Raw genomic sequence first — 12,169 nt, 5'->3', positions numbered from 1 at the left:
CCGTGCTCCTGCCGCTGATCGTGTGAGTACAGTGGCAGTACCCGCGCCATCACAGGACAGATATATCCGTCCACCTGCGCGAACTAGCAGCTGCTGAGGACGCATATATCCGTCCTTCGGCGTTAAGGGGTTAATGCCCAACTGGGTGTGTTTTTACTTTAGACCAAGTGGGCATTGTAAAGAGGAGTGTATGACGCTGACCAATCAGCATCATACACTTCTCTCCATTCATTTAAGCAGCGAATAGTGATCTTGCCAGATCAGTATGTGCAGTCACATACTCACACGTTAACGTTACTGAAGTGTCTGGACATGGACACTCCTCTTTACAACCCCCACATGGTCAAAAGTAAAAACACATAACAGCGCCGATCTCCTTATGTAGGAGATCGGGCACTTCGTGGTGACAGAGCCTCTTTAAGGACCATTTGGTCTAGAGTTTTTACACTCCAATATCACAAGGAAAAAAGTTCTTTGGAACAAGAGGGCCAAAATGGGGCTGCTCCCCTTGCGGAGATTGTATCTCATGCCTCAATATTGAACGTGCTGTCGATTTTGCAAATTCAAAAACCTAAAACCTTCAAAAATTGTATGGCACATCACGTGTGCCACACGTGGTGTGATTTACTATGCAATATGCCCCTGGTACAAATTTTATATAGGACTGACTACACGCAAACTTCGGGTTCGTGTCAGGGAGCATGTACGCGACTTTGAATCTGCAAAAGAGATCCATGACGTTAACAAAGTGGAGAAATTTAAAACTATTCCTCGTCACTTTAAACTGCACCATAATTGCAAGTCTAGGTTGCTGAAAGTGAGGGGAAAAGATCATATAGAAACGAATATGAGAGGAGATCTGATGAAAAAGTTGTTAAGACTTGAAAGTAAATGGATATGGACATTGGGGACTATGCAGCCGAGGGGATGGAATGATTCACATGGTTACGCCTCTTTTCTCTGATTATTGAGTATGCTCTGTGGCATTTTTTAATTCTGTAATGTATCATTTCAATATGATTTTAATTTATATGCTATTCCTATTCTATCAGATATAGATGGTTCAAATTATCTTGCTATTTAGGGATATGCTAATACTGCAACAGATGGTATCTATAATAACTATGGGACGTATGCAAGATACCAAGAAGAGGCCTTCCCTCTGGCCCCTCATTTCTTGCCTATTTCACACAACAATATTATTTACATATATATTCCTTTGTGTTGATATATGTACACTTTATTATACTAGTTCTTCACTGATATATATATATATATATATATATATCCAAAAAGAAAGTTCAGCAGCACTCCAATGATCAAGGTGAAAAAAAAGGTGAAATTTATTGAGCCAACATGGCAATGCAACGTTTCCGTCCCACCTTGGGACCTTTCTCAAGCATAGTGATACATACAAGTTCAGTGATTTATATAGTGTGTATACAATCAGTGTCATCAATCTCATTAGAATAATGAGGTTGATATATACATCTCAAAATAACGTGATACAACAAAGAAAGAGTATCGAAGCGACATCAATCGATACAAATAGTGAAAACAATACGTTGATGTTAAAAACAACATAAAACATACATTTCTCATGCAAGAAAATATAACATTCTTTAAATCGCAATATTCACCAGCTGGGTGAGATTCAGAGACTGCACGACCACTTGACCAATCAGAACGCAGGTCTTGTTGTAAGACGTATAACACTTGTCATTCACAGCCAGTATCTGTCCAGCTCCACTGCGCATGCCTCGGATCAGTCCGGACCGGATATGACGTCTCGCTATAGTAACTAGGATACCGATCGTTGGTAAACAAAGTCCTCATAATATTCAATTATATGTGGTCGATCCGTATAACCCAGAAATGACACATCGCTTCAAGAATTTAGACATATCGATCCTCCGAAAAGGCCATTACATACAGTACAGATAGAAAATATGAATTAACTAAAAAGATCTTTTGCTCATCTTGTCTTTACACAGCACCAACAGGGTAAATATACCCAAGTATTATACCTGAATGGGAATAGGCAATTTACCGCACATCATGATTAAGGTGACAGAAACTCATTCATAGTAATATATAAATAAACCAGTAGAATCCACACGAGGAAGACGGGATCCCGACCACATTCCGTGGGCGGCGGTCTCCGTCAATCAGGTTCGTGGAAAGAAACGCACACAACCTCGTGTACGCGGTCCCAACCATATCTCCTATAACCCGTGTAACGGACTCACTATATTTAAAATAATAAACATAAAGATAAAAAAGAGGGAAAAGATGTGCCGTAAATATCACCCAGCCATGGGAAAGGAAGAAACTAATAAAAAATCAAATATGCTGAGAAACAGACACATTGAGCAAGAGAACATTTCAACCACCTTTCCATCGCAGATATCGCTAATATTGGTTATCGTAATATCAATAAAGTTGATCTGAAGTGGTCCTGCAGTCCCATGTTTATCTATAATAGAAAAATTATTAAAAACATGTCAAAAATTTATGTATCACACATTTTTAAAGAGGAGAACATCACCAGAAGTCAAGACACAACAGGAGGTAACGGTCTCAGGAAGCAACTCTGGCTACATTAAATTCAACGTTAAGACCATTAGGTCGCAAGGTATTCAATTGGAAAATCCATTGAAGTTCACATTTATGTAGTGCCCTATGTCGATCACCACCCTTATAGGATACAGGGATATGGTCAAGGATCATAAATTTAAGATCCTTTTCAGTATGGCCATGATCAGTAAAATGTTTGGCAACAGGTAAGTCACATTTCTTTTTTCTTATTGAGTACCGATGGTTATTCAACCTTGTTTTAAAATCACATGTAGTTTCCCCTACATACAATAAATGGCAGGGGCACCAAAGTACATAAATAACCCAGTCTGTATCACAAGTTACATGGTGTTTAATCTTAAATGACTTATGTGTCACAGGATGATCAAAAGTATTACCCCTCTGAATAAGATTGCAATTGATGCATCTATGGCATGGGAAATTACCTGGTCTTAAATCCTTTAATAACACTTGTGTCCCTTTTAGCTGTTGTTCACCATGTCATGTTCTTAGGGTGACAGCTCTCAAACTGTAAAAGGGTATTACGATCTGTATCTTTCGTATATAGCCTAGTAGTTAGGACATTGTCCCTCAGTATTACATTGACATCCAAAAACTGTACCATTTCATTAGAAGAGGTCATAGTAAATTGGATATTTTGATCAATCTGAATACCCTTTTACAGTTTGAGAGCTGTCACCCTAAGAACATGATACGGTCTTTGCCATTGAGTCAGATGATGAGAGCAAAACGGATTGTAGATGATCCGAATGATTTAGATACGTCCCTAGACCTCATGATCGCTAATTTTGCACAAAGGGGATACCCTAAACATTTATTATATACTCACAAAATTAAGATTAAGAGTATTCCGAGGGAAACATTGACTAAACCGTATAAACACATTAAAAGCAAAAGATTACCATTCATATCTACATATAATGTGTTGAGCGGTAGTGTATCCAGCATTTTGAATAGACATTGGCCTATTATCAAAAATAGCTATAACCATATTTGTGAACTAAACAATTCACCCTTAATGTCTTACCGTAGATCTAAGAATCTACGGGACAATCTTGTTAGAACCAGAGTTGGTGAACAACAGCTAAAAGGGACACAAGCGTTATTAAAGGCTTTAAGACCAGGTAATTTCCCATGCCATAGATGCATCAATTGCAATCTTATTCAGAGGGGTAATACTTTTGATCATCCTGTGACACATAAGTCATTTAAGATTAAACACCATGTAACTTGTGATACAGACTGGGTTATTTATGTACTTTGGTGCCCCTGCCATTTATTGTATGTAGGGGAAACTACATGTGATTTTAAAACAAGGTTGAATAACCATCGGTACTCAATAAGAAAAAAGAAATGTGACTTACCTGTTGCCAAACATTTTACTGATCATGGCCATACTGAAAAGGATCTTAAATTTATGATCCTTGACCATATCCCTGTATCCTATAAGGGTGGTGATCGACATAGGGCACTACATAAATGTGAACTTCAATGGATTTTCCAATTGAATACCTTGCGACCTAATGGTCTTAACGTTGAATTTAATGTAGCCAGAGTTGCTTCCTGAGACCGTTACCTCCTGTTGTGTCTTGACTTCTGGTGATGTTCTCCTCTTTAAAAATGTGTGATAGAAAAATTATTAAAAACATGTCAAAAATTTATGTATTATAGATAAACATGGGACTGCAGGACCACTTCAGATCAACTTTATTGATATTACGATAACCAATATTAGCAATATCTGCGATGGAAAGGTGGTTGAAATGTTCTCTTGCTCAATGTGTCTGTTTCTCAGCATATTTGATTTTTTATTAGTTTCTTCCTTTCCCATGGCTGGGTGATATTTACGGCACATCTTTTCCCTCTTTTTTATCTTTATGTTTATTATTTTAAATATAGTGAGTCCGTTACACGGGTTATAGGAGATATGGTTGGGACCGCGTACACGAGGTTGTGTGCGTTTCTTTCCACGAACCTGATTGACGGAGACCGCCGCCCACGGAATGTGGTCGGGATCCCGTCTTCCTCGTGTGGATTCTACTGGTTTATTTATATATTACTATGAATGAGTTTCTGTCACCTTAATCATGATGTGCGGTAAATTGCCTATTCCCATTCAGGTATAATACTTGGGTATATTTACCCTGTTGGTGCTGTGTAAAGACAAGATGAGCAAAAGATCTTTTTAGTTAATTCATATTTTCTATCTGTACTGTATGTAATGGCCTTTTCGGAGGATCGATATGTCTAAATTCTTGAAGCGATGTGTCATGTCTGGGTTATACGGATCGACCACATATAATTGAATATTATGAGGACTTTGTTTACCAACGATCGGTATCCTAGTTACTATAGCGAGACGTCATATCCGGTCCGGACTGATCCGACGCATGCGCAGTGGAGCTGGACAGATACTGGCTGTGAATGACAAGTGTTATACGTCTTACAAGACCTGCGTTCTGATTGGTCAAGTGGTCGTGCAGTCTCTGAATCTCACCCAGCTGGTGAATATTGCGATTTAAAGAATGTTATATTTTCTTGCATGAGAAATGTATGTTTTATGTTGTTTTTAACATCAACGTATTGTTTTCACTATTTGTATCGATTGATGTCGCTTCGATACTCTTTCTTTGTTGTATCACGTTATTTTGAGATGTATATATCAACCTCATTATTCTAATGAGATTGATGACACTGATTGTATACACACTATATAAATCACTGAACTTGTATGTATCACTATGCTTGAGAAAGGTCCCAAGGTGGGACGGAAACGTTGCATTGCCATGTTGGCTCAATAAATTTCACCTTTTTTTCACCTTGATCATTGGAGTGCTGCTGAACTTTCTTTTTGGATATACGTATGGTCTTTGGATCGGGACTATCAGCTGGCACCCTTCATTACTGGAACCTATATACTGAATTAGAGTGCTGCCGTTTTTTTCTACTGGTATATATATATATATATATATATATATATATATATATATACATACATACATACATACATACACACACACCTATATATATTTATTTCATCACTATTTTATATTTTTTTTAATTTTTATACAAATATCACTTCAATGTGTCATGTGTATATAGGAATTTGCGCTATTTACATGATTCACTTATTTTCTATTACATTCACTTATTTTTGCACTGTAAGGCCTATGCCCGTAATTACGGCCCCATAGACTTCTATTGGCCACGGGTACCTTCCCGTATGCTTACGGGAAGGTGCCCGTGACATTGAAAAATAAAGATCATGTCCTATTTCAGGCCGCAATAACGGCACGGGCAGGCCCATAGAAGTCTATGGGGCTCCCGTAATTACGGGTGGCTACGTGTGTGCACCCGTAATTACGGGAGCGTTGCTAGGCGACGTCAGGGGATAGTCACTGTCCAGGGTGCTGAAAGAGTTAACTGATCGGCAGTAACTTAGCACCCAGGACAGTGACTACCGCTGGAGTTAATACTATTAAAAGTTAACTTACCCAGAATTCTTCTTCCTCTTCCTCCTCCAGTCCGGCCTCCCGGGATGACGTTTCATCCCATGTGACTGCTGCAGCCAATCACTGGCTGCAGCGGTCACATGGACTGCCGCGTCATCCAGGGACGTCGGACTGGATGTCGAGAGGGACGCGTCACCAAGACAACGGCCGGGTAATTATGAATTTCTTTTACTGCGGAAAGGGCTGTCCCTTCTCCCTATCCTGCACTGATAGGAGGATAGAAGGGGCTGCCGATTAGTGCAGTGCAATTTTGCAGCGAAAACGTGCCCGTAAATACGGGTGGAATACTGGTGACACCTGACCCGTATTTACAGGCACGGGTCCGCAAATACTGGTGCAATATGGGTCGAATACGTGTGACCAAGGACCCGTATTTACGCCAGTATTTACGAGAGGACAAAAATACGTTCGTGTGCATGAAGCCTTAGGCTTTATTCAGACGAACTGGAAAAACGTCCGTGCAACGCGCGTGATTTGCATGCGCGTTGCACGGACCTATATTAGTCTATGGGGCAGTGCAGACATGTCCGTGATTTTGACTCAGCTTGAGCCCACTGAAAAAGTCACGACATGTCCGTTCTTTGGGGGTTATGCGCGAATCACGCACCCATTGAAGTCAATGGGTGCGTGAAAACCACGCATGTCGCTCTGAAGCACTTCCGTGGGACAAACGTGATACGCGCAACAGCTGTCAAAAGGATGAATGAAAACAGAAAAGCACCACGTGCTTTTCTGTTTACAAACATCCAAATGGAGTGTCATAATGATGGCGGCTGCGTGAAAAGCACGCAGCCGCGCATTATATGCTGCTGCCCCACGGAGCTGTTAAGTGGTTTTTGCGTGCACAAAAACGCCATGCTCGTGTGAGTGAGGCCTAAGGGTGTATTATTATGACCTCTAGTGTCTTGGGTACATGAAATTTGTTATATTTACATGTTACATTTATTATGCTATCACATGCACTTGCCTATGCAGTGCAAAGATTTATTATGTCTTTCAGTGCATTGGGCAAAGAGAAATTTGTTATATTACATATTGTACGTATTATATCACAGGTATTCATTTATGCACTGTAGGATTTCTTTGTCTTCCAATGTCCTGGGTAGCGAGGTATGTTTTAATATTCACTTGGTTCACTTATGTCATCACATGCATTTAATTATGCATTGCATAATTTTATCATCATGTTATTTAATATATCTTTGGAATAGTTTTTACATCTTTATATATATATATTCAGGTTGTATAAAACGAATAGTCAAATATGATATAATAAAAAATCTATACAATGTTTTGGCCACATGATACATATATGTTTGCATAGACATCAATTTGTTTTTGTTTTTTTTTTCTTGTGTGAATATGGCGGTTTTTTGAGGGATTAGGAGTGGAGATGTTGACAGTGTTTACTATTATAAACATATACCTGAAAATGTAAATATATATATCATGAACAATTGCATAAGGCCTCATTCTCACGGCAGGGTTTCCCGGCCGGGTGCCGGCCGTTCATAAATCGGCCGGCACCCGGCTGCATTAGGAATAATAGACCCCTAATGGGGCTATTCACACGACTGATTTTTTGACGGCCGGGAAAACCGGCCGTCAAAAAATAGGACATGCTCTATCTTCGCCCGGGTACCCGGCTCCCATAGAAGTCTATGGGGCCGGGTAATACACGGCCATCACCGGGATGTGTCCCGAGTGATGGCTGGGTTTTCCGGAGCTTGCGCTCTATCTCCTCCTCACATGCACTCTGCGCTGTGAGGAGGAGTTGATGCCATTCTGACGAATGGCATCGCTGTACACTGTGTGGCAGGGCCGGGGTGTACAGCAGGTGGAAGGGAGCGCTGCGCTGGCTCCCTTCCCCTGCTTGAAAAGCACCCTGGCCCGGCAACACCTTCGATGGAGCCGCTAGTAGCAGCAGCTGCTGCGGCTGCTACTACTGCAGCGACGCCACTATAGCAGAGCAGGGAGGTATCTCCCCGCTCTGCTATGTGCTAGCCGCACTTTAGCTCCTTGAAGGAGCGGAATCCCCGTGTTTTCGGGGATTCCGCTCCTGGACAGAGCGCTTGATGTCTCTGTCCATATCTGGGCAGTGACATCAGGGGAAACTCCTGAAGCGGAATCCCCGAACACATGGGGATTCCCCTTCAGGAGTTGCCGCTGATGTCACTGTCCGGATCTGCCCGGCCCGGATGCAGAACGGACGATTTTACCGGCCGACACTCGGGCTCGGGAACGACCCGGTCGTGTGAATCCCGCCTAAGATCTTGGAATACATATAGCGGACTGTGATCAAGTGCGCATGCGCAGGCGTCCATAGCAACTCACAATGAGCCGGTATCTGGATGTACGTGTGACAAGATGCACTGCGATGATGCAATCACGCACGCACCTCACGTGGTACATGATGCCCATACCATGTGATTAGCTGCTGTAGACAAACGCTGTCATGACGCCCATGAATGATCGAGGTACTTTACCTAATATATTCCTCATATGGGTACATCTTTGTAATTGGTCATCATATAGGATAAATATGGAGAATGAATTTGTAAGCGCCACCACCAGACGAAGGCGGAAGCCAAAGCGTGCGTAATGTATGTGTATGCCCTGTGGATAGGTTCTATGACCGTAAAAACCTGAAGTATGAATTTCAAAGGTTATTTATTGCAAGACATGAACGGGATATAAAAAACAAATAAAAACGTAATGCTTTCTAAATTCACGCTGCAAAAAGAAACAATTACGCAGTTACATAGCACCCCCCCCATAGATGGCACCACCCTACCTTCCTGTAGATGGCACCACTGTAGAGGGCCGTTCAAGGAGAAGTCTGACATCAATGTCCATATACGGAGAGTGAAGTCAGAAACTCGTCCTGGATCAGAATCACCAGCCACAGCGCCGGGGATTCCGCTTCACAAGTCCCTGACGTCACTGTGTCTATATATGGACAGTGTAGTCAGGTACTTCTCCTGGAGCGGAAACACAGGCCACAGCACCGGGAAATACGTTTCAGGAGTAGGAGACCGCGTCAGGAGAAGTCCCTGATTTGACTGTGCATATATAGACAGTGAAGTTAGGGATTTCTCCTGGAGTAGAATCCCCGGACACAGCTTCAGCAACGATGTGTCCAGTAATTGGGGATTCCGCTCCTACAGGAAGCAAAAAAATCTCCTCCTATGCACTTCGCACTGAGAGAAGGAGCAGAGAGCAAGCGAGCGGCAGAAAGCTCAGCCGTCACTCGGACCACATCTGAGTGACAGCCGTGCTTTACACGGCCCCACAGAGTTCTATGGGAGCCATGCGGCCGGGAGAACGGCTGAAAATAGGGCATGCTCCATATTTTGACGGCGCCGGTTTTTTGACGGCTGTGTGAATAGCCCCATTTGGGGTCTATTGTTCCTACTACGGCCGTGTGAATCCATGTCGTGTGAATAGGTGTTTACACACAGGATACAGGATAACCCTAATACCGATCAGATCTAAGTTCACGAACTTAGATGTGGTCGGTAGTAGGGCACATTCACAAACAGCGTAAATTTAATTAGATTTTCCGTATGGAAATTTCAAAGCATCTTAGGGTATGTGCACACACACTAATTACGTCCGTATTTCGGCCGCAAGTACCGGACCGAACACAGTGCAGGGAGCCGGGCTCCTAGCATCATACTTATGTACGATGCTAGGAGTCCCTGCCTCGCTGCAGGACAACTGTCCCGTACTGTAATCATGTTTTCAGTACGGGACAGTTGTCCTGCAGCGAGGCAGGGACTCCTAGCTTCGTACATAAGTATGATGCTAGGAGCCCGGCTCCCTGCACTGTGTTCGGTCCGGGACTTGCGGCCGAAATACGTCCGTCAATTACGGACGTAATTAGTGTGTGTGCACATACCCTAACAGTAGCAGCAAAGTGGATGAGTTTTGAGCAAATCTCATCCACACGCTGTAGGAATTTTTTTTTTTAATTAACCTGTGGCTCAATTTGCAACATGTCAATTTTTCTTGCAAAAACGCTGCAGAATTTTAGTACGAAAAATCTAAACTCAAATTCTATAGTATTTATGCCATATGTGGACTTACCCTAAGGGTCACCCTGTCTGTTCAGCCTGGTTCATATCACATTTTAGCTCTACGTTTAGAGTGTACATCGTGAAAGCTCCCAAAGTAGACGGTAAATGTGACCATAGGGCTCAATTAGCCCAACTGAGACCAAAATATTTTTGGCCCTCATCGGTATACCTTCTTTTTTTGAAGGTTAGAATAGTCTAGTAGACTACACTATTCCATTCTGAAGAATCCTGGAAGGGGGGGGGGGGGGACAATCGCATACCGCAGAGCACAAGTTTTTATTTTGTGTGTGACGGATGTCATTGTATAGTCATTGGGAAGAACGTTAGGGATTGACAAGCTCTTGACATCACGTCTAAGGCCTCATTCACATCTGCATCAGGGCTCCGTTTTAGCCTTCCGTCAAAGCTTCCCGTCAGAGCAGAAGCCTAACGGAAACCATAGGTTTCCGTTTGCATCACCATTGAGTTCAATGGCGACGGATCCGGTGCACACGGTTTCCGTTTGTCTAAGTTGTGCAAGGGTTCCACCGAGCTGACGGAAGAAATACTGTAGTCGACTACGCTATTCATTCCGTCAAAATGACAGAACGCTTGCACAACGGGAACAGAAACCATGTGCACCAGATCAGTCAACATTGAAATCAAGGGTGATGCAAAAGGAAACCTATGATTTCCATTTGTCAGGCTTCCGTTCTGACGGGAAGAGCGGAGCCCTGACGCAGATGTGAACGAAGCCATATATGGACAGTGACATCATGGGGTTTTACTGAACCAGAGTCCCCAGCCAGAGCGCTTGGGATGCTCTGGCCAAGGACTCCAGCATTGTAGCCCCATACCTCAGTCCATATACAGACAGTGAGGTCAGGAGCATCCCCGGACACAGCACTCCAGGTAGCAAGTAGTACACGCCAAACGTAGGGCATAAATTTGGTGTGAGGGGGCATAAGTCTAAAAGGTGCCACTGCAGTTAGCTTGGCCCCTTCATGGAATACACCAGTGAGGGTCCCTGGGACAACCTCCATAAAACATTCAATACACTTAACATTCATGGTGGGAAAACCCACATTCAAAATGTGCCATCCCACAACCCCACCATGCATAGCCAGCTTATGGCTAGGACAAAACTTGGCATGAGGGCGAAGCCGACTTTGGCTACATTCACTGCAGGGACATTATACACGGTCTTGGCAGAAAGTCATTATTGACATATAAACACACACGATGCACACAATCCGTATAGAACAATGCAGGGAAACGAATGGCACTGGCTATGAGGCTACTGAACACAAACCCAGACACGGGGAGGATGGGTGACCAGCACAACAGGAAACTAGAGCCATAGCGAGGCTATGGCGACGCACTGTGCGGTTATACCAGATATAAACCGGCAAAAGAACGCCACGGATTTATAAGGCTGTCAGCCCCCGGCCAGGCCCCGCTTACTTTCTTTATTCGCCATCTTCCCGCCTCTTCAGGACAGCCAACACCAGTAGAGACAGGGACCACTCAATGACTCCCCGCCGGTCACCGGAGACGCTTCCCGCGCGAAAATAAAAAGAAAAGCCTGACGTGACGCAGCCAAAGAATCCCCGCCAAAGTTACTAGCTACTTGTAACAGTAGCACGCCGTATCCAGCTCCGCCCCCCGACACGCTGCGGCGTACGCCATGCTGGAGAGACCGGCCAATCAGTGGAGAAAAGGCAGCAACGTTTACGCTAGTGAGGCCCTGGGAGGCCATTTTTACTACTGGCAAGAAAAGAACCCGAATCGTAAAATCCAGACAAGGCGTGGTGTCATGGTGTCATGGTGTTCATGTCTGTGCATTCCACTCCGTGCTAGGTCTTTTCTGGACGGAGTCTCCTACCTTGTAAGCGACAGTGACGCTAAAGCCTATCCTATCTAGACGTACTGCATGCAGTATAATACTTTCTGTTGTCTGTGAGCAAAGAAGCTGATTGTGGTATTCTTAAAAAGGGTCAC

General features: G+C 43.3%; 1 protein-coding gene across 1 annotated transcript in view; it reads right to left on the bottom strand.

Annotated features, from left to right (window-relative positions):
• Positions 1-11,835, bottom strand: part of RBBP7 (RB binding protein 7, chromatin remodeling factor) — a 63,889-nt gene extending 52,054 nt beyond the window's left edge. The window contains exon 1 of the mRNA XM_075852977.1: positions 11,633-11,835. Coding sequence (XP_075709092.1) covers positions 11,633-11,648 — 16 coding nt within the window. The 5' untranslated portion in view covers positions 11,649-11,835. The remainder of the gene's footprint in view (positions 1-11,632) is intronic.
• Positions 11,836-12,169: the final 334 nt, after the last annotated feature.

The sequence above is a fragment of the Rhinoderma darwinii genome, chromosome 2 (genome assembly GCF_050947455.1).
Source record: "Rhinoderma darwinii isolate aRhiDar2 chromosome 2, aRhiDar2.hap1, whole genome shotgun sequence".
Classification (NCBI taxonomy): domain Eukaryota; kingdom Metazoa; phylum Chordata; class Amphibia; order Anura; family Rhinodermatidae; genus Rhinoderma; species Rhinoderma darwinii.
This window is presented reverse-complemented; position numbering and strand designations above follow the sequence as displayed.